The 25,554-nt window shown below is 54.5% G+C and overlaps 8 protein-coding genes across 8 annotated transcripts; 4 read left to right on the top strand and 4 right to left on the bottom strand.

Annotated features, from left to right (window-relative positions):
* Positions 1 to 599: 599 nt before the first annotated feature.
* Positions 600 to 4,532, top strand: A1O7_03405 (structural maintenance-chromosome 1; the record flags this gene model as incomplete). Its single annotated transcript, XM_007757425.1, has 3 exons — positions 600 to 4,244; positions 4,342 to 4,461; positions 4,515 to 4,532. 3 exons carry the CDS (start codon positions 600 to 602, stop codon positions 4,530 to 4,532), a joined length of 3,783 nt encoding a protein of 1,260 aa, XP_007755615.1.
* A 903-nt stretch (positions 4,533 to 5,435) lies between these two features.
* Positions 5,436 to 7,757, bottom strand: A1O7_03406 (uncharacterized protein; the record flags this gene model as incomplete). Its single annotated transcript, XM_007757426.1, has 1 exon — positions 5,436 to 7,757. One exon carries the CDS (start codon positions 7,755 to 7,757, stop codon positions 5,436 to 5,438), a length of 2,322 nt encoding a protein of 773 aa, XP_007755616.1.
* A 921-nt stretch (positions 7,758 to 8,678) lies between these two features.
* A1O7_03407 (uncharacterized protein) lies at positions 8,679 to 9,548 on the top strand (the record flags this gene model as incomplete). Its single annotated transcript, XM_007757427.1, has 1 exon — positions 8,679 to 9,548. The coding sequence occupies one exon, from the start codon at positions 8,679 to 8,681 to the stop codon at positions 9,546 to 9,548; it is 870 nt and encodes a 289-aa protein (XP_007755617.1).
* Positions 9,549 to 9,787: 239 nt separating this feature from the next.
* Positions 9,788 to 11,191, bottom strand: A1O7_03408 (argininosuccinate lyase; the record flags this gene model as incomplete). The annotated part of the gene is made up of 1 exon (XM_007757428.1): positions 9,788 to 11,191. One exon carries the CDS (start codon positions 11,189 to 11,191, stop codon positions 9,788 to 9,790), a length of 1,404 nt encoding a protein of 467 aa, XP_007755618.1.
* A 645-nt stretch (positions 11,192 to 11,836) lies between these two features.
* A1O7_03409 (uncharacterized protein) lies at positions 11,837 to 12,575 on the top strand (the record flags this gene model as incomplete). Its single annotated transcript, XM_007757429.1, has 4 exons — positions 11,837 to 11,953; positions 12,034 to 12,279; positions 12,334 to 12,407; positions 12,458 to 12,575. The coding sequence occupies 4 exons, from the start codon at positions 11,837 to 11,839 to the stop codon at positions 12,573 to 12,575; spliced, it is 555 nt and encodes a 184-aa protein (XP_007755619.1).
* Positions 12,576 to 15,790: 3,215 nt separating this feature from the next.
* A1O7_03410 (uncharacterized protein) lies at positions 15,791 to 16,795 on the bottom strand (the record flags this gene model as incomplete). The annotated part of the gene is made up of 1 exon (XM_007757430.1): positions 15,791 to 16,795. One exon carries the CDS (start codon positions 16,793 to 16,795, stop codon positions 15,791 to 15,793), a length of 1,005 nt encoding a protein of 334 aa, XP_007755620.1.
* Positions 16,796 to 17,586: 791 nt separating this feature from the next.
* A1O7_03411 (uncharacterized protein) lies at positions 17,587 to 18,074 on the bottom strand (the record flags this gene model as incomplete). Its single annotated transcript, XM_007757431.1, has 2 exons — positions 17,587 to 17,875; positions 18,019 to 18,074. The coding sequence occupies 2 exons, from the start codon at positions 18,072 to 18,074 to the stop codon at positions 17,587 to 17,589; spliced, it is 345 nt and encodes a 114-aa protein (XP_007755621.1).
* Positions 18,075 to 22,718: 4,644 nt separating this feature from the next.
* Positions 22,719 to 25,240, top strand: A1O7_03412 (uncharacterized protein; the record flags this gene model as incomplete). The annotated part of the gene is made up of 3 exons (XM_007757432.1): positions 22,719 to 23,236; positions 23,487 to 24,596; positions 24,706 to 25,240. 3 exons carry the CDS (start codon positions 22,719 to 22,721, stop codon positions 25,238 to 25,240), a joined length of 2,163 nt encoding a protein of 720 aa, XP_007755622.1.
* Between the last annotated feature and the right edge of the window lie 314 nt (positions 25,241 to 25,554).

Raw genomic sequence — 25,554 nt, forward strand, 5'->3', positions numbered from 1 at the left:
ATGCGACGGGAAGATGTATGAGTATGACAGCGGAATTCGAGGCTCGGAATTGCTGGGATGTGGGATGGGGTATTCGCCAGATATACTGGATCGCCAGGGAAAGGGAGCAGGCAAGCAATAGTCCTTAGGCGTTACTGATAAAAGAGAGGCGGCACGTGCCAGTTGAGGAGCGACGGCGTGGGCTTAGAGGTCACGCTCACCAAGAGGCACATGAGCCTGGTAAGAAATAGCAATGTATACAACAAATCTAGACCCGTGGGTTTTGTGGTGTTGAGAACAAGAGGCTGCTCAGCGTGCAGACATGAAGCAATCTTAGTGGCAGATCGCAGGCAACTACGTCAGGCCTACTGTGTAGGCGGCTTCGGGTGCGTTCAGGGTCCCTCCCACAACGCCCACAACGCCCTAAAGGTATTTCACCGCGGTCTCGTGCGGTGGTACGTTTTTCCGCGCCGCGCCATTTTTCCCCACGCGCGCATCGCACCGCGTCTGCCCTCCACTTGCGCGTCGCACCGGTCGCAGGAAAGCGCATATCACCAACGAGCGCACCAAGAGTCTCGCCGTCGTCTCTGCGTCCCCAGTCTTTCCCCTCCAGACGCAAAATGGGCAAGCTGATCAGGCTCGAGCTGTACAATTTCAAGTCGTACAAGGGCCATCATACGCTCCTCTTCGGTGATGCCTACTTCACCTCGATCATCGGCCCTAATGGCTCCGGCAAGTCCAACTCCATGGACGCCATCTCCTTCGTGCTCGGAATCAAATCCTCACACCTCAGATCGACGAACTTGAAGGAATTGGTCTATCGCGGACGTGTGCTGCAGAAATCCACCATCAATGGAGAGCCGCAGACGAACGGAGTGGCCAGCCACAACGAAGAAGAGCCAGGTTCTCAAGTCAATGGCACACAGGAGCGCAATGACCCCAAATCCGCCTGGGTCATGGCTGTCTATGAGGATGACGCTGGCCAGGAGCAACACTTCAAGCGCACAATCACCAACCAGGGCGTCTCGGAGTATCGCATCAACGACAGGGTGGTGACCGCCAACGACTACAACGACTCGCTGGAGGAAGAGAACATCCTCATCAAGGCTCGCAACTTCCTGGTCTTCCAGGGTGATGTCGAGGCTATCGCCACGCAGAAACCCCAAGATCTGACCCGCCTGATTGAGCAAGTCTCGGGCAGCATAGAACACAAGGCTGAATACGACCAGCTAAAGACCGAACTAGACCAGGCCGCAGATCAGCAGACCTTCCAACTCAATCGCCGGAGAGGTATCAACTCCGAAATCCGCCAATACCAAGAGCAGAAACGGGAGGCCGACAACTTCCAGAAGAAGGCTGCTGAACGCGATGACGCAATCGTCACCCACGTTCTGTGGAAACTGTACCATCTGCAGCGACAGATTGAAGATGCGAGCGCAGACATCCAGAAACATCAGGACGAACTGAAAGAATATCGTCGAGGTATCGAGAAGTACGAAAAAGGTCTCGATGCTGCCAAGAAAGACCATGCTTTGGCATCAAGGAATGTTGGAAAGGCGGAGAAGTTGATCAAGGCCAAGGAGAAGGAGATTGAGGACAAAACTTCTTCTCTCGTCCCCATCGATGAACAGATCTCCGTGTCGACCAAGCAGCTTACCAAATATGCCAACCGCATCAACAGCATCGTCAACGAGCGCACAGCTCAGGCTGGAACCGTGGCACAACTGGAGAAAGACCTGAGCACGGTCGAGAAAGCACAAGCTCAATGGCAAAGGGAATGGGAACAGAACGCGACTCGCCTGGGCGGTCAGCTGAGCCCTACTGACCTCCAAGAATACACCAGGCTCCGCGAAGAACTCAACAAGCGTGCCTCTGCCGATTTGAGCCGCATTGAGAGACTCAAGAACGATCGAGCACCTATTGAAGCCACCTACAATAACCTCAAGAACAGCGTGGAAAGCACCGAGTATAAGCTGAAAGTCCTTGAGAACGAGCACAACGACATCAACGAGAGAGAGCAACATTTCAAGGAACTCGTCCAGCAGACACAGAGTGAGATCAACGAGAAGAAGAAAGAGTTCAACGCTGCACAGTCGAAGCGACTGCAAGCAGCTCGGACGAGAACCGAGCTTGACGAGAAGCTCGCTGAGGTGGCACGGAAACTCCTCGAGGCCGACGACGGCCGTCGCACAAGTGAGAAGGAAATCAGAATGAGGGAAACCATCAACATGCTCAAGCGCACTTATCCTGGTGTGAAGGGCCGCGTCACTGAACTCTGCAGGCCCAAACAGAAGAAATATGGGGAGGCCGTTGCGACCGTCCTCGGCCGTCACACTGACGCTGTAGTCGTCGACACTGAAGCTACAGCCAAGCAATGTATCGAGTATCTACGAGACCATCGCTCGGGCCAGGCAACCTTCATTCCGCTGGACACAATCCAGGTCAAGGCTATCAGCTCGAACTTGAGAGGTATGCATAAGGGCATGCTTCCAGCTATCGAGACAGTGGACTATGACCAGTCAGTTGCGCGAGCCATCTCATACGCATGTGGCAATGCCATTGTGTGCGACAATCTTGACATAGCCAAAGAGCTGTGCTACCGGCGCCACGTCGACGCGAAGGCTGTCACTCTCGATGGCAGCGTTATTCATAAAGGTGGCCTGATGACTGGCGGCCGTGGAAGGGAAAGCAACACCCGACATACTTGGGACCAAGCTGAGATTGATAGGCTGAACAAGCTCAAGGACAAGTTGATGGAAGACTTTGCTGCTTTGCCGCAGGAAAGCGCACGTCGAGCTGAGGAACAGGCCGTCCAAAACGAGATCAGCGGTCTAGAGAATAGACTGCGATATGCCAAAGAGGAATTCGACGCTCTGAGCAAGAATCTCAAAAGCAAGAAGCGTGAGGTCGACCATGTCAAGCAACAGCTGGCCGAGGAGCGGCCCAAAGCAAGGCAAGAACGAAGCAAGCTGGAGAAGATCGACGAAGATATTGCCGATTACCAAGAATCAGTGAGCAATATCGAAAACGAGGTCTTTGGCGACTTCTGCCAAAAACACGGGTTTGACGATATCCGCGATTACGAGGCTCGTCAGGGTTCGCTCCAGCAAGAAGCCGCACAGAAGAAGCTTGAATTTGTCACGCAAAAAGGCAGGATTGAAGGACAACTCAGCTTCGAGAGGGCCCGGCTCCAGCAAACAGACGACCGCCTCGTGGCCCTCAGGGATAAAGAGCAGCGCGACAGGCAGACGATTGACGAGCTGAATGAACGACGTGAAGGCATCCAGAACGACTTGAATACTCTCAAAGAGGAGCTTGACGAACTCCACGCTCAGTTGGATGAGCAGCGAGAGCTACTCGCCGTAGCGGCTGATAAGCTGGCCAAACAGAAGCAAGAGGTCCAGAAGCGGGCCAAGGAGATGGAAAGCACGTTCCGGGCCATCAGCGCTCTGGAAGGGAATATGCACCGTCACTCATCTTCCCGGTACACCCTGCTCCGCCGCTGCAAGATAGAGAACATCGCGATCCCCTTGACCGGATCTTCGGCGAGTCTGGATAGCGTCCCGATCAACGATCTTCCCCTCGAGGAAGCCGATGCCATGGATGCTGATGAAGACGAAGATGAACCTACTTCCTCCGCCCTAAAGACTCACACCACCAACGACTACGGCATCGAGGTCGACTTTGACGCCCTGGACGAAGATCACAAGCGTCAAAATAGCGAAGCCATGGAAGCGCAGTTGCTGGACGAGATTTCCAAACTCAACGCCGCGCTCGATAAAATGCAGCCCAATGCGCACGCCGCGCAGCGTCTCGCCGCCGTGGAACAACGCGCCAAGGACATGGAGCACGAATACGAGGTCTCGCGCAACAACTACCGCGAGCTGAAGGCCCGGTTCGAAGACACGCAGGAGAAGCGCAACGAACTCTTCCACAAAGCGTTCAGCCACATCTCCGAGCAGATCGAGCCGATCTACTCGAACCTGACCAAGTCGGATGAATTCCCCGCAGGTGGACGCGCATATCTCACTGCCGATGAGGACGAGCCGTACCTAGCCGGCGTGAATTACCACACCATGCCGCCTACTAAGCGGTTCCGAGACATGGAGCATCTTAGCGGCGGCGAGAAAACCATGGCCGCGTTGGCCCTGTTGTTTGCCATCCACAGTTATCAGCCCAGCCCGTTCTTTGTGCTTGACGAGGTGGATGCTGCGTTAGATAATGCGAATGTCGGCAAGTTGGTGAATTACGTGCGGAACCATGCTGTAAGTTCTCTTTACCCAAGTAATCACCGTATCGTTCTGTATTCTTCTGGCTTTGCCACGTCGTTCCTGGTCGCGTGCTTATGCAAGATATTACTAGGGCCCCGGCATGCAATTCATCGTGATCAGTCTCAAGACCGGCTTCTTCCAGGGCAGTGAAGCCCTGGTCGGGGTCTATCGGGATCAAGGCGCAAACAGCTCCAAGGCCCTAACCCTGGATGTAAGTGTTTCTTCCCGCGCATCGGTTTACTTGGATCGCTAACGATTCGGCAGTTGCGGCGATATGCATGATCGCTTCCACTGGTTATGATAAGCTTCTTGACGGCGCAGTTCCGACGATATGCATGAACATGGCTGTCTCCACTCGGTTTCAATTGTGTAAACGACGGCGTGCGTGATTCGAGGGCTGTTCGCTGATGACATGACATATGCATGTTGAGAGATGAAACGTGAAGCTGTTGTCCCGGGGAACATCATGTAACGTCAACGCGCTGTAGTATATCATCCTGTCCTGTCTTTAGGACAATCATGAGAACGCGATGCAGCGAGTCAGCGAGTCAGCAAGTCATCGAGTCAGGACGGGATTTCCATGCGACAAGAGTGAAGGGTTACTTTGCGAGAGAGACCAGCAAGGGGCTCAACGAGATGTGCGGATCTTGTACTGTACTGTACTGTACTGCATACTCCATACTTGACATGCAACTGGGTGCCACGGCAGAGCCTCGAGGCTACAGTGGCTACGTACTGTAGCGGCATCAGTCCACTATTACACAACACACCTGTTGTCGCTACTTCGATCACTTGCACGACATGGGCACGGAAAGCCTGCCTGCCTGCTGCACCTTCGGTTCCTGTCTGTGTCCTGTCCCGCGAGCTTGAATGTGCTTGCTCGTACGGACCATATAATTACTCTATCCAGTACGGTTCTCATACAAGCAAAGTGTTACAGCAGACCCGATGGATGGTGTCGACGGACACGAACTGTGTGATTTCACTTCAAGGCGGTTCGCATGCTGAGCACTCCGTACTCCGTTTGAAATTCACCGGAGAAGATCTCGGTTTGATTAGATCTCAACGATTGCTAATCCATGCTGCCGACGCCAGCGCATGAGGACGGACGACCAGAACGAACTTGAACCCAGCGCATGTATAAGATGTTACATGTTACATTACACGACATTTCGGCTACTGACGCTACATAGGCGGCCCATAGCGATCGCAATTTCGCAGGCATCGTCTCAACACTCGGATGACAGACGCCTGATCGTTCGGGTCACGGCTCCTCCACAGCTTTCTCACAGAGTTCCAGATCTCTTCCACTTGCGAGCGTGAGCCCGTTGCGTTTGCATACGCCCGTAAAAGCCAGCAGACGAGTGCGCGCGTCGCTTCTACTTGATACTTTGAGCTTATGGGGATCGGTTGGCTGTCTCGCTCGTCTTCATCTTCGGGCTTCGCATCACTTGCTTGGTCTGGCTGTGGAGGAGGTGGACCTTCTGCGGAAGGTCCTGCATTAAATCTTGGCAGTATAGGGTGGTGGCCGTCGTCAGGCAGCTCTGTGTCTGCGGAGGCTTCAACATTGTCCGATGTAGATGGGGAAATCGCTCCCTCGGAACAATTGCGATTCGGGAAGAATGGATCCTGAAATTCGGCACTCGACGGGTCAATTGCGAGGATCGGCGACGGAAGCACATATTCTCCTTCCTGTTCGTCCAGTTTCATATCGCCTAGTGGGTAGTAGTGTTCCTGCTTCTGTGGTGGCACTTCCTTGGCCGGAAGACGAGAGAACGGGTTTCGAATAAGACGCTCTTTCTTTTCCTGCTCTTCATCAAATAGCTCGGCGTGTATTCGCTCGATGTGTTTTCGTCGTTCTCGCGGGAAGGCCGCTAGATCCAATACAAAGTTGTCCCACTCGCTCAGTCGCTTGAATTGATTGTTGGGCCGTGCTGGTACTTCTTCAGCACCCCCTTCATTGATGACTTTGATTGATGGCAATTGAGGAACCGTGAGATCGGCCGCCATCCTGGCACGCCTGCGGGCGAGCTGTCCGTCCTTGATCTCTTGCCGACAAGAATCCCAGGCCATCTGTAATCGTTTCAAGCTCCAAGTCGCATCGGGGCTTCTGGTGGCGCCATGGAGAGCGAAGCCCTTGAAGAGCAATTGATAGTGGATACTTTGCAATGGTAGACCGAACAACTCGGACATCTCACTGATCAATACCGTGATCCGGTTGAGGTTGCCAGACATATTGGCATGATAGGATATCATCGTCCGGTAAGTGACGTGATCCGGCCTCAGTGGTATGATCTCCTGTAGTGCTTTGTGGTGCTCTGGTAGGATGTCTTTGAGTCTCCGGGAGAAGAGCAACGTTCGGTGCAATGAATTAGCCGCCAACTCGCGGTCAATGACCTCTGACCCCGGGCCTGGATACTGTCGGTAATATGCCGTTGAACCATCACTTCGGGTCTCGCGGCGAGTGTTGACATGTAAGCTTTTCATGCGCTCGTAAATCTGCTCCGCGGCTGCAGGCTCCTGTGCGTTGTAAAGTGCTGCCATGACACAGTTCAGTACGAGGGTATCAACAATTTCTCCCGCATCGACAAAATCACGGTAAGCTTTTCGGACAGCATCTCCGTCACCTCGTAATCCATGATAGTATATGACACTGACACGACCAAGCCTGTTGAGGTGCAAGCCCCGGTCGTGCATCTCTTTGAGGACCATCTGGGCCAATGGAAACTTGTTGGCTCTTACAGCGATGTCAAAAAGAATATTGAAGGTGACGTGGTGAGCCTTCGCCCCGGCCTCTTGCTCCATCTGCTTCCACAGACGCATCGCAGCATTGATTTCGGTATCGGTGACCTTGTTGAAAGACCTTCCGGCCAGATAGATGGCAGATGCCCATTCTGCGCGCGAAATAGGTAAATTGGCCTTTTGCATATCGTCAATGAGGGAAAGATATCTTATCATCGACTTCTCGCTCTTCTGCCATGGCGTTGACATGCGTTGCAGGAACACCCTGATTGTTCCTTTTGGGAGGAATGCAACGCCTGGCTGGGGCAGTCTTTTGTAGGCCTTGAAAAGGGCGGCATTCGAAGATCGGTCGTCAAGGAGCAGGTCGACGAAGCTCTTGAAAGCAGAGACCTCTCGGATTTGCTTGGATCTAATCAGCCGCTCTACTTCCTTTAGCGGCGATTCGTATGCTTCATCTTCATAAAACTCCGCGTAAGCCTGCGGCGCCGCGAAGTCCTCAGATAGCTTGAAGACATAGTCTTCTAAAAAGGTCGGGGTAGGAGACGCATGAGGCGATTCTGGGTCGAAACGACTGGTATGAGTGTGAAAGTAGAGATCAACCAAATTCTTGTAATCGCCCTTCGACAGGACGACTCTGGGATGCTCTGCCTCCGATGAGGACGTTGCTGAAAGTTGTTCTCGTGCCTCGAGGTTCTTCCGCAATGAATCGCTCAAGCTTGTTTTTGCCTTTGCCAACTTCTCTTCAAGCTGTCTCACAGAGTCCATGAGTTCCATCTGCTCTTTCAAGAGGGCTCTGGATGAGCTAGGGCCATCTGGTTTCGGCTGCTCGGCTGTCTTCGTGCCCACCCTCTTATGCAGGACGTCGAGGTCGTGGAAGAAGGCGAGAGGAAGCCGACTTTTCCTTGCGAATTCAAGCGCGTTTGAGTCGAAAAAGTCCCAGCCGGTTCCATTGTCATTGCGCCGGGGCCTTTTTGCTGCTCGTTCGGACCCTATGTCGTCAACGCATCGGCTAATACTTCGGCGCTGGGTCCAGGATATACTATTGTCCTTCTCTTGCTCGCCATGCCTCCTCCACGGCGCGCTAGTGTTGGCAAGGCGGAATGCACGTGTTATCGAGGGACGGATTGGGCGGCATTCTGTGCCTCGAAATCGAGCATTGTAGGAGTATGCGGCAGCTTCAGGGGCTCGACGGTGTCCGGCGGAATGGTCCCTGCCTCGTCCTCTTGAGACAGTGTCCGATTTTGCCCTGAACGCAGGCGCGAGGACATCGCAGCTGGTAGACGTATAGGGTGCTGCTATAGATGTTGCATTCGGAAGGCTGTTGCATCCGAGAATCTTGGAGGGACGAGGCATATGCTTGGGAACATGATGATCACGACCTCATCATCTGCTTCGATCGAGTCACAAGTCCCTTTTCAGATGCAGGTTCGTCTAAGGCACAAGTGAATGAAGAGTGAATCGTGATTGAAATTGCCCAAATGGGGTTTTCGAAGTTGCTCCACTAGCGCGCGTTTCCGCCGCAGCTCCAACTCTCCAGCATTTCATGTACTCGACATCTATCTCCCCTTAATCAACAAAGAGTCTTTTCGCATCACCGGGTGTTCCTGAGCTGTAACGAAAACCTAGCCCGATCATAGGGTTCGTTGCGTCAGACTTTGGGAGCGACAGAGCGTCGGTTCGCCCATCATGGGTCGCTTAAACCTCACGGCATTCAACGTCCGTCGAACAGCCCTTGCGAAGTTCAAGTCGAAACAAATACCAGCCCTTCCAAATTGGGTGGACATAATACAAGATGTCCCTCCCGCGCAAATCCTCGTCCGCCAGCAACCCATGAAACATGCTTTGACCAAAGTGCGCACACGAACCCTGCCCAGCGGGAAGACAGAGCAATACGCACAAATCTCAGAACCCAAAAGATCCAGATCGGCCAAGGCCCGCCACGTCTTCCAACCGAAGCAATTACGGTATGAGGAAGACTCATTACGCAAAACTTTCTTCAGCGACCACCCTTGGGAGCTCGCACGCCCACGTGTGGTAGTCGAGACTTCAGGAGATCAACACAAAAACGCAGACTGGTCCACAGGGCTCGTGCAGCCCGGCATCCCACTCTCAGGGGAATGCGTGGTCCGGCGACAGCTGTGGTTGCTAGAAAACGTACCCGACATCACCGTTCCCCAAGCCTACGACATCGCACGCAAAGAATTCTACAGCCTACGAAGAAGAGAAGAATTGAGAGACAGGGTTGCGGCTGAAGAAGCCAGACACATGGGCGCCAAGTTTGGCAAGTCGCAGATGGAGATTTCCATGGGTATTGAGAACGCGATGTACAACGACTGGGAGAAGTGGAGTCGGCAGGTTGTGTTTGAGCAAACAAGCAGGGTTGCCGCTTTTGAGGGCACGGTTGCAAAGGAAGAGGAGGATGTGCTAAAGGACAATGTGCTGGCCGAGGATTCCTCGCGGCAAAGACAAGGCAATGGACGGCCTGCGATTGGAAGCGCTGTGTTCGCTCAGCAGGCGCAGTTAGACTCGAGGATTCAGAGACGGGCTGGTCCGTGATAGCACTGGACAGCAAGTCCAGGCGATGTATTTGGTATCTTAAGACATGTGACTTCTTGCTTTCTTTGTTGGACGTCCTGACTCATATTTTTGCAGACCTCCCTCGAGTACAATCGTTCTAAAGCCTGTCGTATCAACGCCTATATCTCCAGATGATCTCCCGTGAGCCTGGAATTTTGCGGAACCCGACCTCTGCGGACGACTTTTATTCAACCACATTTCACGGAATCCTAAATGGGTTACTCGAGCAACTCCTGAATCCGCTCAATCTGCTCTTCGACACTCCTCTTGCTTGTCCCACCCAATACGGTGCGCTTCTCCACACTACTCTCATAGTTGAAGGCCTGCATGACGTCGTCGCCGAAGCGCTTGTCCACCCCCTGCAGCTGCTGCAGACTCAGTCTGTCCATAGGGACGCCCTCCTTCTCAGCTAGTGCCACAACTCGTCCCGAGATATGGTGTGTCTCGCGGAATGGAACGCCCTTGCGGACGAGATAATCTGCCAAGTCAGTTGCCAACATGTCCGGGGTGAGCGCAGCCTTCATCTTTTCAGGGAAGATCGTCAGAGTCGACAGCACACCCGTGGCGATTTGGATGGAATCTGCAGTCGTCTTGACGCCTTGGAGCATGGGCTCAAACGATTCCTGCAAGTCTTTGTTGTATGTTGACGGAAGGCCCTTGACGGACATCATCAGCCCGGCCATGTATCCGAACACTCGCCCGCTCTTTCCTCGCAGGAGCTCCAATGAGTCTGGGTTCTTCTTCTGTGGCATGAGCGAACTGCCCGTGGAATATGCATCCGCCAGTCTCACGAAGCCGAACTCGGCAGTCGAGTAGATGATCAGATCTTCGGCCCAGCGGGAGATGTGTTGCATCAGCGTCGACGCCCACTGGAGCGTTTCCACCACGAAATCCCGGTCCGCGACAGCCGCCATGGAGTTGTTGATGATGCCCTCGAAGCCGAGTTCTTTGGCCATGGCCTCGCGATCGATGCCAAAGGGGTTGCCTACTAAGGCACCGGCGCCGAGCGGCGAGCGGTTGACGCGCTTGACAACCTCCCGCAGGCGCTCGAGGTCCGAGGTGAAGACGCTGCCGTAGCTGAGTAGCCAGTGCGACCAGCGGATTGGCTGGGCGCGTTGAAGATGTGTGTAGCCGGGCATGAGCGCAGAGATCTCGCTGGCAGCCCGCGAGGTCGTCACGCGCAACAGACCCACCAGGTGCTGCTCGATCTCCCGTAGCTGATCACGCAGCCAGAGACGCATACCAGTTGCGACCTGATCGTTCCGGCTCCGACCTGTGTGCAATTTACCCGCAATGTTCGTGCCGATTATCTCGCCGAGGCGACGTTCGTTGGCGGTGTGGATGTCCTCGTCCACGCCGGGCTTGATTTCGAATTTGTCGTTCTTCCATTCCGACAGGACTTGGGCGAAGCCTTTTTCGATGGCCTCGAATTCTTGCTGCGTTAGGATTCCGATCTTCGCATTGGCACGCGCGTAGGCTATGCTGCCCTTGATGTCCTGGGCATATATGGCGCGGTCAAAGTAGATGGACTCATTGTAAGACACCATCAGAGGGTCGAGGCCACCAGTGAAACGGCCACCCCACAGCATGCTTGCCTGCGGCTTGGAACCGGAGTCTGCCATGATATCGCCGAGACAGGTCAGGTACAAGTAAATCGAAAGTGAGCTCTGACGGCGAACAAGTTCTGGGGTGCAAAGGCCCGAAGAGGGCTGCTATACGGAGTACTGTTACTTGATTCAGATTCAGCGAGTTGCAGCATGCGAGCTCAAAAATTTTTCTTTCTGTCTTTTCTTTGTTGACATCCGCCGTTGTTCATGTACCCCAAACTTCCGGCGCTGGAGAAATTTTATAGCTCGTTATCTTATCGTGGCCGGCACGTTTCATTGGTTGATCCAGACGGTGCTTCGAAGTGCTCAGACAAGCCCGTGAGCTCAGCTATGACGGTGTACAGGGGCCTGATCGCTCCATGCTTCCGTGAAGGCTGAAAGATGGTAGCACAACCAGAAGTAGGAACCTGCGAGGTTGATCTCGAGGTTGATGTGTCGTGCAAAACAACACCGATGACTTGCACGTGCATCCGTGACAGGCTAGTCAAAAATGGTTTAGTGTAGGGCTGAAGAATCCGAGAGCCCGCTTCGCTTGGATTGACCTCTGCCATTCCCGACCTCTTTCTGACTACAGGCCTGGATATGAGGACGATCTCCCCAGTAGCTTTGGAAGTACTGGTATTTTAGTTGGCTGCGAAGCTTATCCCTCAGGCAGTCGCAATGGCCCTGCCTTTTCAGAATGTTTACCACCTCAGAACCGTGGCTGAAGCTTCTTCCAAAGCGTGCTATGTCTGTCACAAACCTTCCGTCAAAGTTCTCATCACGCCCGACAACAAGGTTGGTGCATTCCAGTAGTCCTTCAGATTCGGAAGCTTTTATTTCCTTCCTTGCGATCGACCTACCAACGTGCTGCTCAGGACTTCTTCTACATTTGTGTTTCCCACCTCAACGATAGAGGTTTTGCATCGCCCATTGTAGACGCCGAGGCAGAAGCCGCAAGGAAGAAAAAGGAGCAGCTCGACAAAGAAATTGAAAAGATCAAGCAAGAGTACGAAGAGAAACAGCGCAAGAAGAAGGCCAAGAAAAAGGCCAAAGACGATGACAAAGACAAGAAGAAGGACGACGATGATGATGACAAGGCTGAGAAAGAAAGAGATGACAAGGTAATGCGTTATTTTCTGCAGCGCCAGTCGGTCCTCGATGTTGAAAGTTTGCAGATCAAAGCAATCCAGTCTGGCGCAGGCGCCACTGACAATCCCGTGGACACACCTCGCGTATACGCTCTGCATAGGTAAGTACCTTCTTGCCAGCGTCGTGCCTTCTTTTTACTCACCTATGCAGACACTTCTTCCAGATGCGAATCGACCGTTTACGCAACTTGGAAATTGCGAAGCGAAACCAACAACGAATCAAGGATCCATCCTTCTTTCCTGCCGCACCGAGAGGGGATGTTCAATGACACGTGGCCGAGACAACTTAACTTCTCGTACTCGTTCTACATACCTATCCTGGTGAGCTCCTCTAACTCTGTGCAACCTGACTCCAGGACGTCTTTAAGTCATGTCGCCGATCCTTTGTGCCAAATGATCCCCTCCCATGGACGCTGGGTTCTAAAAGCACTACATTCGTCATGCACTATCCTACAGGATAGGGCCGAGCATTAGAGGCACTCACATGTCCATCCCACGGTCCTCTGCGGATCGTGCCTTTGCCTTGTAAGCGCTAACGTCTAGCTACAGCGTCCTCGTATTCACCCCGGTGGAGCTGCTAGCGCCATGTCCTGCTTGACCCATGCTCAAGCTCGACCGGAGCGTGAGCGGCCGCCTACGGGAGATAATTCCGCATCTCCATGGCTGGGATTGGATTGGAATGATGTCGAAACACCCAGGACTTTGAGCCTCTGCCATATTGACACGTGGTTGATTGCGACCTCTGTCTCCCGCAATATGCATACAAATACGAGCTCGCACCGTGCAGTCTCGTGTTCATGCGAGAGCCTGCCGGAAGCTGAGGAGAGCGCTCGCAAGAGACTGACCTGCTCGGTTGCAGGAGGGGAACCCCGCCTCTGCAGTTGGGCCTCCCGCCGAGAAAGAGACTTTACCAACCTCGTCCCCTTTGGGCGTTGGCTCGCTTCCATGCCGGATTCGGTCGCATTTGCGAGCGGAGGCACGCAGGCGCACCGCGGATGATCGCGATCCATGTTTAACTACCTTGCACTTTGCTCAAAGGCTGCAACTTATTCCCTACAATCTGCGGTTCGCGCGAGATATGTCTCCATCTGGCTCACACCTTGTAGCCAACACGCCAGCCAATCAAAATTAGGGTGTTGGAGTATGGGACCCTCGAGGTTCCGACCAAATTTACTTGAAGGCTCCGAACGAGGCTGAATCTCATCTCCAACCACGTTCCCGACCCAGCCGATGCCAGTCCGCTTTCAGCTCGCGGCCTCTACTCCGTGTGCACTCTTCAACCTTCAACCTGAGAAAGTGTGCCGGGACTCACTCGTATGCTTGACTCATTGTGGCCGATAGCCGCCTCCGATAAGCGAATATTGACACGTGGACGATCTCGACGGAGCGATGCCGATTGTTGCTGATCGGAGTTCAAGCGGTCGTGAACGTCATCAAGTTTGAACCGGGAACTTGCAAGATAGCAGTTTGGTCGGAGCCACGAAGAGAGACATTGAATATGAATGAGTTTCGGCGCGGCCGACTCCTTCGAGTCAGCACAACCACATACTATGTCCGCAAGATAATGGCCTAATATCCGAAATCCGTAATGAAAGCATGGACCATGCGAAGTGATCAGCCTGGGGTAAGAAGGTCAGACTCCATCTGCACCCTCTATAAACCCTGCAGCCCGATCAACTCGAGATTGACTCGCCTCAGCATGTCAGCGTCGCTTGGAATCCGGCATCCTTTGTGGATCAACCCCTATGCGCCCACGCGCCCACTGATTATAGAACGATCACGATCAAGGATTGACATTGTGGAGGTGATATCTGGTTCTGCCTTCTGTCTGGACTACGGATGCGGCGGCTCGAAAGTCGGGTGCGAGCTTACGGTGGCCAACGAAGCGCTGTTCCCGCTCCACCACCTCGGCGACAAGGCGCCCTATAAGGCTGAAACTCGGGGACTGTCCAACACGGACAGCCTTACGGAGAGGCTGACCACTCATTTCGTATCCTATATCTCGGCTCTAGTGATCGCAAAACAGCACGGAGACACTAGTGGCAGACACATCCATCTTCCATACACCCTGGACTGGAGTCACTGAAGGCGTACCGGAATCCCTCGGCACTTCGGAGTGGAGATTGTACTGCACATTCAAGTCGTCGAAGAATGGTGTCCCGACGCACCCCCTTTCAACAAGTCCGTTTTACCTCGGACACCGCGGGTGTTATTTACTCGTTGATGAAACAAGGGTACTACGCGATCTTTGCAAGCTTGTCAAGTGCTTCAACGCGTATGTGTGACTCCGAAGTTCTCCCACTGCCAACCGCATGGTCAAGGACTCAAAGAGTGTCAAAGACGTCAACAACGGACTAGATGCATAGGTGCATGAGATCTGGCTGAGCTGTTCACGCCTGCAACCATCGTTTTGCAGAATGGCGGGGGTGAGATTTGTCGAGGACAGTAAGACGCTGCTGACGGCGCCGGCCCGCAAAACCGTTCAGTGGTCGGCTTACGGCCACATTGAAATCAACCGACGCGAGCCACCAGCAGGCATCCCAGACGCCCTATTAGCGCGTCTCAAAGTGGCAAAAGTAACATTGCGGTTGTGGGACGGAATCGATGGCATACAGCAGCTCTGTAACCATTTGGGGTTCGTAGAACCATGGACGACAGGGAATGATGATGCGAACCCTCGTTGCGCTCTCGGAGCGTCCCACGGCCGTCGGCTGCGAATCCTTCACCCCAGCAAAAGCAGAAGGAAGAACCGAGGTTTCAATCTCACGGGCTGAAAGACTCTGCTCCAACACCGTCATCACGTCTTGACTAATGCTGCAGCGCGCCTTGTGCACGCCAGGGTAACGATCGGAATCGACGTTTTCCTGCTGTCAAGCTCAGACAGAGCTTCCAGAAGCCCCGATGACGCTAAGCGACCTTCTAGCGCGTTCTTTTTCGCGCCTCTGTTAGAGCTACGCTGCCCCACGACATCTCGGCCAAGGGCAGCCGCCTGAGCTGACGAGGACGCATTCGCTCTGGCGAGACCCTCTTTCGGGGATCAGCAGAGTGCTCTCGGGCTTCAAAGAGCCCATCGCTTGTCATGGAGGTTCCCGACCTTTCTGGAAATAAGTGAGCGCCTGGGCGATGAGACGTGTGGCTGGCTGAGTTAGGAAAGTCCTCGTCCTTCCCGTATGGCTCTGTGGAAGTGCATCGCTTGCATCGACAACCTGGATATGCATGGCTTCTTTGACTTCTCGTGTGGAATGAGGTGTTTCTCAACCTGGATAGACATACCTAACTCACGCGGTAGCCATGCATGCGTGCGACCCCGTCAATCATTGAACGATCGAGGCCAATCAGCGCTTGTTACTCGATTGGGTGTGTCAAGTCTTTGGATTTTTCATGCAGCCGTGCTCCATTGCTCATTGTTTCGACCAGGACCACCTACCTCGTTCAAGCAAGAGCTCTCGGCCGAACCAACATTCAAGGTGAAGCATTCGGACCGTTACAGGTTTCCGTTACTGCCTCCTCTCTTCATCCCAGGCGGAAACCGCATTCCACTGACAAAGGCTTGTTTCCTACTGGAGTCCACTCCCTTGCCTGATTCTGACCCTCCCTTCTCCCCACTGACACGCATTTCATCTACCTTCGCCTTTGCGAGTCCGAAGCCCGGCGTCACCCAACCCCCACAGCTACACCGCAACCCCTGCCATGCAAATTTCCCGATATTCGCCCCGCACCACTGTGTCGGACAGGTGAGGCGTCCGTCCAACTCGCCCTGCGACAAGGTCGGCCTCATCCACGACAGTGGATGCAGGAATATGTGCGCGCAAGGGTCGTCTCCGTGGCTGGCAGACGGGTCTCTGTGCGGAGGCGGCTTGTGCGGAAGGATAAAGGTCGATTTCGCCAGCAAGCGGCGGCACTTGCGGCATTTGATCTCGAGGTTCGGAGGGGGTGCCGGCGCCGGCGATGGCGACGAGAGGGTTATATCCGGATTCCTGATTTCCGTTGGTGAGTCGTGCTCGGGATTAGAGAGGTCGAGGGCCTCCACCCTGTCGGACAGGCTAGGAGCTTCTTCTGTGCGGTTGGCCTGGGACGGATTTTCTGCTTCGTCCTCATCCTCTTCGTCCCGAAAGGAAATATGCTCCATTTCGGGGGCGCGGTTGCCACTCAGCGCGTCCATGACTTGTCGCGAGTTCATCCATCGGCGGTAGATCTTGTGCGACTCGAGCTCGTCCTGGGTGGAGGGGCAGTTCATGGCCTCGTACATGCGCAGTTGTTTGATGAAGCCCGAGTTGGGTTCGACGTGGGGTCGGCATTCGCGGACGAGACGCAACGCCGTGTCCACGGTCAAGGGTGTGGGTGGGAGGGACACCATTTCGTGTTGTGAGACGGAGCTGGAGGTGGAGCTAGGGTTCGAGTCCGATGTGGATAGGGGGACTGTGGTCGTTTGCCGGGAGTGCCAGAGGAGGTAGGCTATTACGATTGTTGCGGAGCGGGACACACCCATTGCACTGTGGGAGGTTTAGTGTTAGCCATGCACGAAATGATCAACATGCGAGTGACTCTCTGCTTGCTTGCTAGCCAGCAAGCCACCGGTATCGAACAAGTTCACGGTCATGTCGACTCTGTCCTTGCCAAGGCCTGGCGTTCGGTGCACGCCCCTGACGGCGGCACGACATGTCCAGCCTCTCACGTGATCGGATGAGCCACGTGATCAGGACAGTTGGGATCGCACGGAGGGAGATGAGGTGTTCGGCAACCGACATCATGGCCGAAAATAGCGGTGCGTCCCGTTCACATCGCTCCAACGCGCCCTAGCACAGTACTGTGTAGGGCCGAAACCAAAGTGGCGTGACTTTGACGCAGTACTCAGTAGTGAAATCTCGGCGTGGCAAAACCCAAAAGAGGCTTTGCCCCTTCGGCCAAGACGCCAAAAGGAGTACTTGATCAGAGTCCGGTTAATGGCCGCGAAACGTATCCGGACCGCTTTCTCATGGCTCGTAAGGCTGTTTAGTATTTTTCAAAAGTACAGCAAACCCGGCGTGTCCGATGCGGTTGCGTACGCAAGGTCTTGCCTCACATTCTGTGGATCGCAGGCGTCGGGTATTCCCATGGTCGTGGCGAACAGCGCCATACAAGGGAAGGGGCCCACGTCCGTTTGAGGCCAAGCCAGGCAGCCGGGTACTGTGTATGTTGGTCCCGGACGGACGGAGTACTGGTCAATAGTCGCCTGAGCGAATCGGTCCACTGTGCACCAGGCCAATTGCCCAGACGAAAACATGAAAAACATGAGTGAACCTACCAGTGAACAAGGACCCCGCCAGGTAAGGGATTGACCCCTGAGTCGTTCGCATCGTTGGACGCGGGTTTACTGGATCTGGAGTGCTTCAGGCCTTCATGGATAAAGGCATTGCTCCGCGGGAAGAAGGACAATATGTTCGAGTCGTAGACATCATCGAGAGGGATGTGTAGATGCTGGAACCCACGTAGGGCAGCCCAGTTATTCGCAAACTTCCAGTCGAGGACCGAGACCACGTGAGAGATGTTGGCATCTTGCAGGATCTTGGGACGACGTAGGGCTTGAAATCTAGGATCACGTCAGGACCATTCTTCCCTGGTATGTTCGACTGGCGTCGAACTGGCGGGGACTTGTGCAGGCTGGGGCAGGCACATGCTCTTTTTCTTTCGGTGGCTACAGAGACGTCAAAAGGCTGGGGAACTGTAACCTACCCATCGATGTAAAGATCATAGCCCGGTACCTTGCTCGGTAAGGCTGGGACGTCCATGTTGGCTCCAGTATCTGTGTACTGTGTACGGAAGATCGGTGTTTGAGAGGCCGTCACTCCAGCAGGACCACAGCAGAACCACGACAGGAATCTGCAGGGCCAAGGTCGATCCGGAGAAAGATGTCACCCGCCGAGCCCTAGGCCAACCAGCCAGACGCAGAAAGTGCAGGCGGTGAAGGGAAGAGCGGGCAACAGGTGGACTTGGTTGCCACTTTCGGAGAATGGGGTGATGGGATGGGCTTGAGACTCTGTCTCGTCCTGTTCGCAGTGGTACCCTAGAAGAGAAAATTCCGGATACCCTGGTTGTGTCGACCAAAGCTCGAATGCTTCAATCAAACCAACGACTGTGCCCTATGGATGAGATTGGTTAATGGCTCGAAAGACATGGCGGCCTTGCGACAAGGAAAATTTGACGAGCCTGAGCCTCGGTTAATGCCAAGACCGTGATACGCCGCGCCTTGGCATGTACACGGACACGGAGTCCGCCCGAGGTAAACGTCATAAGCCGCACAATTTATGCTTAAATGCATATTAACCGGTAAGGCAGGAGGGGTATTCAGCGTCAACCGAGGTACTGGTGATTATTGGTGAGCTAAATAAGTGTTCCTCCTCGATGAATCTGTCGGTATGAGTTTACTGTACAACTCTTGTCCTTGTGTTGTGCTGGGTCGCACTCGGACAACGGAAGCTTGAGTGGACGGCGACACGGACGAGCTGTGAAAATGTTTTCGCGAGTTTGAAGCCACATGCCTCTCCTCGTATTCTACTATGCCCCGTTTGAATCGCAAGCGAAAGCTGTATGGAGCTTCTGGAAAATGCCAACAGCCTGAGACTGTCATCCTGGACCCCGTGCAGCGCGCAAGTTGTGGTGGGGTAGCATTCCACGTCGGCAGGATCGATTCCACAGTCTACTTTAGTACCCTTCGCGCATACCTCGTAGCGGTCGCTACGGGTAATGCACATACAGGAGGCCAGGTGATAATGCTGCTCCATGAATTGAGTTGAACTTAGGATACGAGGTACGAGGCACCCCGTGCCTGCCAACCACTCAGCAACCGTCTTAGCGGTCTTCGACCCGCTTTCCAATCCATCTTCCCTGGGCACGGACTGTGACTACTCAAAAGGATCAACCCGGACGTTTGCCCATCTCTGGAACTCTCGCTCCGACGCCAGGCTCCATCTCTACATCTCTGGTAAGTTGGGTTGTAAGTGGTCTGGAAACTTCATCCACAACTCGACTACCCCCTACGAGTTAACGCCAGTCGCCAGAAAACCTCATCAACGTCACCCTGAATGATCGAGTCAACCAACAGGTTATCAGCCTTGTCGTCTCTCAAGGCAGAACGCTACTTATTCGTGTAGATCCGCATTTTGCTAAAGTATGCCCCTTGGGTGTTCGACATACTCTCCACAGTCCCGAAACCAGTTTGGATCCTCGGGCGACAGAGCCTGCGGGGCCCTCGGACGATCGGACGAAGCAGGTTCGTCGCCTGCAGACGCCTGAACCAAAGTGTTCACGCTATTCACTACTCGTATCTCTGAATGTCAAGGTCGCAATGCCTGCCTTAGAGTCCCGGCAAACGCGAAGCACAAATTAGTCATCTCGGGACTCCATGGGGCCGTGTCCCCTTGATCAGAATGGGTTGAGGTACCTGGTACACAGTCCACAATACACTGCACGAAGAAGGCGCGCATGCAGCAAATAGAAGGTCGAGGTCAAGCGAGCTCCGGAAAACACAAGAATCCTATCTCGGACGACGGAGAGTATCCAGTAGAATTTGACTAATTGAATCCCCTGTGCCAACACACTAGCCACAAAAGGCGGCATGTTGATTCTGCAAGGCGCTAAAGATCGGCCTCATAGGGCAGAACAAGGAAGACGTAGGGCGGTGATTTCGTGCCAACCACTGAATATCACTTGCGGCACTGCACCATCTGGGTTGACATCCAACTCAACCAGTCATTACGATTATCCCAGTAGACCTTCGTGACCGGGCATAATCATTCGGGGACGCTCCACGAACAATGGACTGGATCCGACATCTCGCACGGAAGCAAGGGGTGAGCTCGGCACTCATCGTGGAAAGTGTTCTTGAATCAACTAGTCATGGGATACGAATCCAGCCCCATGTCAGCGCTGCTTCAGCCTATGACGTGGAGGAGCATACGAAGAGGCGTCGAGGAGCATTGACAGAGCACTCTTCAACCAAGCGGAGCTCAACTATCTACGGTGAATGCTCTGCAGTAGCCATGCACGAGCATGCAGCAAACGGCCCGCCGACGTGCCAACTGTTCGCGATAGTTCGACCTTGACATAGGGAGACCGTAAAGGATGCCGTGCCAAAAAGGCATGCTTGGGAGCCCTGGGTTACTCGAAAAGAGAACGTAAGAAGGTGCGTCTCTCGGGAAGCACCCATTTCCAATAGATCTTCCGCCTTTTCCAGGCGTGGTCATAAGGCTCAGCTCGGGCGAATCTAGAGCAGCGGACGGGTGGCAGCATAAACAACACGGGGTAGAATTGGTTGGCGGGTTCTATTTCAGTTGCGGTAAGACTGATGCCGTGTTTGACAACTTGGACAATGATCGTGTCATAATCATCCAATCATGCCAGCTTGCGCCGCGATGGCTGCAAATCATTGCACGCGTGCAAGCTTGCCTCACGGGCTCATGCCATGTCGGTGGCCGGCTGTGGTTTCATAGACTCATCAGGGAGGTCCCGCGACCCGCCGGCCATTCGTCGAGGCGTGGGATAGAGTATGGCGGGGCAGCCGAGCAGCTTTGCAGGGGTTCGTCCAACGATGGCAGCCGGTTCATTGGCCTGTCAGTATCCAGTAGGTCTGCCCTACCGACCCTGAGAAGCGTAAGGGTCAGCTCACGCCTCTTCGCACTATTCTCATGGCTCTTAGCTCCTTACCCTCCCAAGACATCTGCCTTCCATTTGTCTGGGCTTATCATTGCCCGTGGATTCAGCCAGCCGTGTGTGAGGCTCATCATGTGCCGATGAGACGGCACGGGTGAAAGAGAAAAAGAGTTGCTGACCGCACTGCACCTTGCAGCACCGTGGCCGCCACCTCTGTGTCCGAGCGGATAGATTTGTGCCCTGCAATTACGGGACAGCCAGAAAAGAGGAAAAGCACGCAGTCGGCAAGAAATCGAACGCCGAGGTTCCATCAGTGTAGAGTGATCGAGATTGGCCGCAAAACTCGTGTTTGCGACCAGCTCACAGGCCACCCAGTCTAGCCCAGCAAGGCCCAACGCTGACCCCACCCAACCTGGTGCCCTCGGGACGGATGCAGCCTTTACTCTGTTTTGCGCTAGAAGCCCATGCCGATCTGGCTGCGTGCCGTAGGGCTGAAGCCCGCCCAAAACAAGCCAGATAAACGGGACGGTGGAATAATGGTGAACCTGAACCTGCGCCTGCGCCCGCGCTTGTAGCCGCTACATTATTCATGGAGTTTAGGGCTTGCCGTTTAGGCTTTTGGCGCTCGTATCCCTCGAACAGCCCTGCCGCTGAGTCTGTGTCTACCGTCTGCGCTCCACCCGAGGCGCCATTCAGCTGTCCACCGTCTCCCCTGCCTAGCTGGCTTGCCTGCCTGGTCCGCCTACCCTACCGTGCCTACCCTTGTAGCACACCAGGAGGCGCAATCGCATGGCTTTGCGACTTGCATGACTGACTTTGACAAGAACCGCGGAGCTTCGCAGGTTGGACCGTGCCCTTTTGCCATCCCATCACGCCTCCCATACTGACTAGTATTCGCAGTGATGAAGTCTTGCTTTCTGCAGCTCCTACCCCAGTCCTGACCCTCCGGCCTCATCCTTCACCTCGTCCTTCTTACGTACCCTACGCTTGCTCCGGTCCCTGCAGTCAATCCCAAGAGCCGACTGTACCCTCCCCTTCCTTCCTGCTCGCCTAGACGGCCAACGACTACCGCTCGACGGCCAGTAACGTTGCGAAACTGAATTCTGCAGAGAAATCACCATATGCGAACTGCCCTCACATCATACTTCACGCCTTACACCGCATACCTCGTTCTGATGCAGCATGTCTATCCCGCATCCTCCTACATGCTGCTCGCCTGATCGTGGCTCACCGGCCCGTTCAACCCTCCCCTCTTAAACCGTCGCTCATATCTTGCAAGACCTGCTCTTACTGGTTCTCACATCCTGCTGTGTTTATCCTGACACAACCCACCTTGGGAGAGGGAGAGACCGACTGCTCTCCGCTCTACATCCTGTCCTTACCGCCAGAAACTGTTGTAACAACCCTGTACCTTCCCGCCGGCCCATATAGACTGTTTACATTACCTTCACCATAGAGGCGCCACGACCCTTTTGTACGACCTACGATCTACGACCAGCAAGATCAATTTGGAGGATTAGCCTCTGGCTGGTCACAATATTGCATACATAAACTGCAAAAGACGGGGCGTCCAGGCACATGTGCGTCGGCTAAGCCAGGCGGATTACCCCAAGCAAAGCACATCCCACACGAGGTGACTGCAACGAGTTCCACGTCCTCGCCACATCCAAGTCCCCCGGGAGCGGACGACTACTAAAGTGCAGTACAACCACGCATCGGAGCAGTCTTGCCCCCCACCGTTGTCCGATGTTGCAGCGGCCCTAAACGGTCCCAACGCAGAAAACATGGATATCCACGGCGCTGGAGCGGCTGGGACGCGGATACAGCTGTCGGCCTACAGACCCAGACCTGCCTCACCTCGGAGCACTTCTCGATCCAACTCGCAAACCTCTGACGACCCCTTTCAGCCTCGACAACCAATTGTGATACCTGGCATACGCTTCGATGACGTCCCTCCACCGCTGCCGCCGCCCGCCTTCAATGACGACCTGGCCAACGGTGTAGATTTGGCCTGGAACTGGGCAAACAGCCATCCCTTCGAGGGTCAGCGACAGTTGGCGCCGATTAAGCCAGGCTCAAGTCTTCACGGCAGTTTCGTACGGTCCAGAAACTCCCTGCCACATGGCCGCGACGACGACAACGACAACGACGACGACGACATGAGCATCGACGACGACAAGTATCCTCGTAGGAGCAGCAACGTGTCGACGGTAAGATCACCGTCACAGGCCGAAATGCGGTTTGGCGGTTCTGTACCTGCAGGCCGCCGAAAACCGCCCTCTCCAAATCTGGCAAATCAGAGGTGAGTCAGCGGTGGCACGCTTTGCGCAGTTGCTTTTTTTCTTTCCAGTGCAATACGGCGTGGTATGGTCGCTTGTTACAATACGGCGTTGCAGTATCGTATTGAATGACCTGCCCGAGCTTCAGTGACGTGCTTTTGTGGGATACCGGCCTACTGTATCGTGGGGGCCAAATCTGGCCCCCATGACCGTTAGCCGCGAGTGGCGATGGACGAAAGAGGATGGAAATGCTGATGAGCCTTTCTATTTTAGATTACAAGGAGAAGTTCCCCTCGCCCGGCGCAATTACGACCGTTCCGCGCAGGCATACGACCAGAGACTGTTGTCCAAGATTGGGAAGTGCAATTCGCCACCTCAACATCAACGTTCAGGCTCAACAGATGGCCCGTCTTATGCTTCGCAACTCTCGCTGCAGACCGTGAACTCAAAATTCCGATTGCTGTCAGCCACTGAACTTCCGTCAGCCCTCGTTGATCCGGTGTCTAAATGGATCACGAGTCCGGTCTCAGCAGGCATCTCGCCGGGCTCGCGCCCTGGCTGGCGTGACTACAATATGGAGCATCGGAGTCCCTCAATCGACAACACTGCGCACTCGCTCGTGTTGGACCCGGAACTGTTCCTTCAGCCTCGGGCGGGTGGTCTGCCTTCCATATCAGGTGCCACGCCGAATGATGAAGTGGCCAGCGTGGGAGGCCGCTCGTACCGGAGTAGCTACGATCCAGGATTCTTTGCTGAGACGGAATCCGACGTCGTAGGCGATGACCAGAGCGCGTTCCGCAATCTAAATCTCGGCGACTCGCAGGAGCAGCAGGTGGGTCGGCGATCCTCCAAGCAGGGCATGAAGCGTCGGGCTGGGTCACCCCCATCCGAAGTGGCTCGGGACGACAAGTCTCCATCACGTGGCGGCAGCTCAACAGAAGTGATCCACCACAAAGTCCCTACGACTGCGTTGGCACGCTCGCCGGGCTCGAGATATTATCAACCCAAGCATGGATCTGTCTCGTCCACTGCGTCGAGCGTCAGGCACAACTCCTATGCATCGTCTGTTGCGCTTTCAATTGCCGGCAGTAGCATGACCAGTATCTCTTCCTTCGAGCGACAGTCACCGCTAGACCCTGCCTCGCAGACTGCATACATAACCTCGGCTCAGCCTATCCCGAGTCCTGCTGCCACGTCAGTTGTGCCTTCCAGGACACAGCCTACTCAGCCGCTCCTCGACACGAAATCTGCGGTCCGCAAACTATCTACACACATTGCAATGTCCGACTCCATGCTCCCTCCAGCTACGCGCGTTGGCAACTACTTCATATGTGATTGCTGCCCCAAGAAGCCCAAGAAGTTCGACGCCGAAGAAGGTCTGAGGTAAGTCGACCCGGTGACACTCGCTAAGCGCCCACCCTTATCCTTCTCGCTTTCCTCTTAACTTATTAATCCCGCCCTTTCCAATCTCTTGCTGACTGCTCTGTATCAGAGCACACCAGATGGAGAAGCAGTACACCTGCCAGTACTGCAACAATCGCTTCAAGAACAAAAACGAGGCAGAGCGCCATCAGAACTCGCTTCATCTACGACGTCACTCCTGGTCATGTGCGGCTATCTCGAATTATCAGGCAGCGTTTCACCCGGTCTCCTCGCCACCTGGCTCAGCGGGTGCCCAAGCCGATGTTTGTGGCTATTGCGGAGAGGAGTTCCCCAATCTGCCGCAGCCCGACTGGGATCGCCGAATTGACCACCTCACCAACATCCACAAGTTTGGCGAGTGCAACCAAGCAAAGAAATTTTTCCGGGCCGATCACTTCAGACAGCACCTCAAACACAGCCACGCTGGACAGAGTGGGAAATGGACCAACGTATTGGAAAATGTGTGCCTGCGCGAGGAAGTCCCTCAGGATCTAGCTGGAATATCACCAACTGGGAGTGACTCGAGCCCAGGACGAGGACCCAGCAGCCTCCCAGAACGGCCCATGGGTGGTGCCACGATCAATGAAGCCCAGGACGAGACGTGAGCGGCGGCTCTTTTCGTCGGGATCCGGCTCGAAAAAGCCCTCCATGTTGCATGGATGTCAGGGCGTCGAGGGTTACAACTCCGGCCAGCGGAAGGACCCGAGGTGCAGGGTAGCATGCTAACCAGCTCGAGAGTTGTCTGGCGGCCTCCCAAACCCCGCCCTCTTCTTGTTGGAGTTTCCTCTCTGGAGTGTCATCTGCCGCCTATCACTAGTCTTGCAGGTGTGTGCAGAGGATCGAGCCTGCCAATCCTAGCATTTCCGTCTACTCATCTGGCTAGCCGCCACGCAGATGTTCAACTCCAAGCTGTCGGCTC

The sequence above is a fragment of the Cladophialophora yegresii genome (genome assembly GCF_000585515.1).
Source record: "Cladophialophora yegresii CBS 114405 chromosome Unknown aczIN-supercont1.2, whole genome shotgun sequence".
Lineage (NCBI taxonomy): Eukaryota > Fungi > Ascomycota > Eurotiomycetes > Chaetothyriales > Herpotrichiellaceae > Cladophialophora > Cladophialophora yegresii.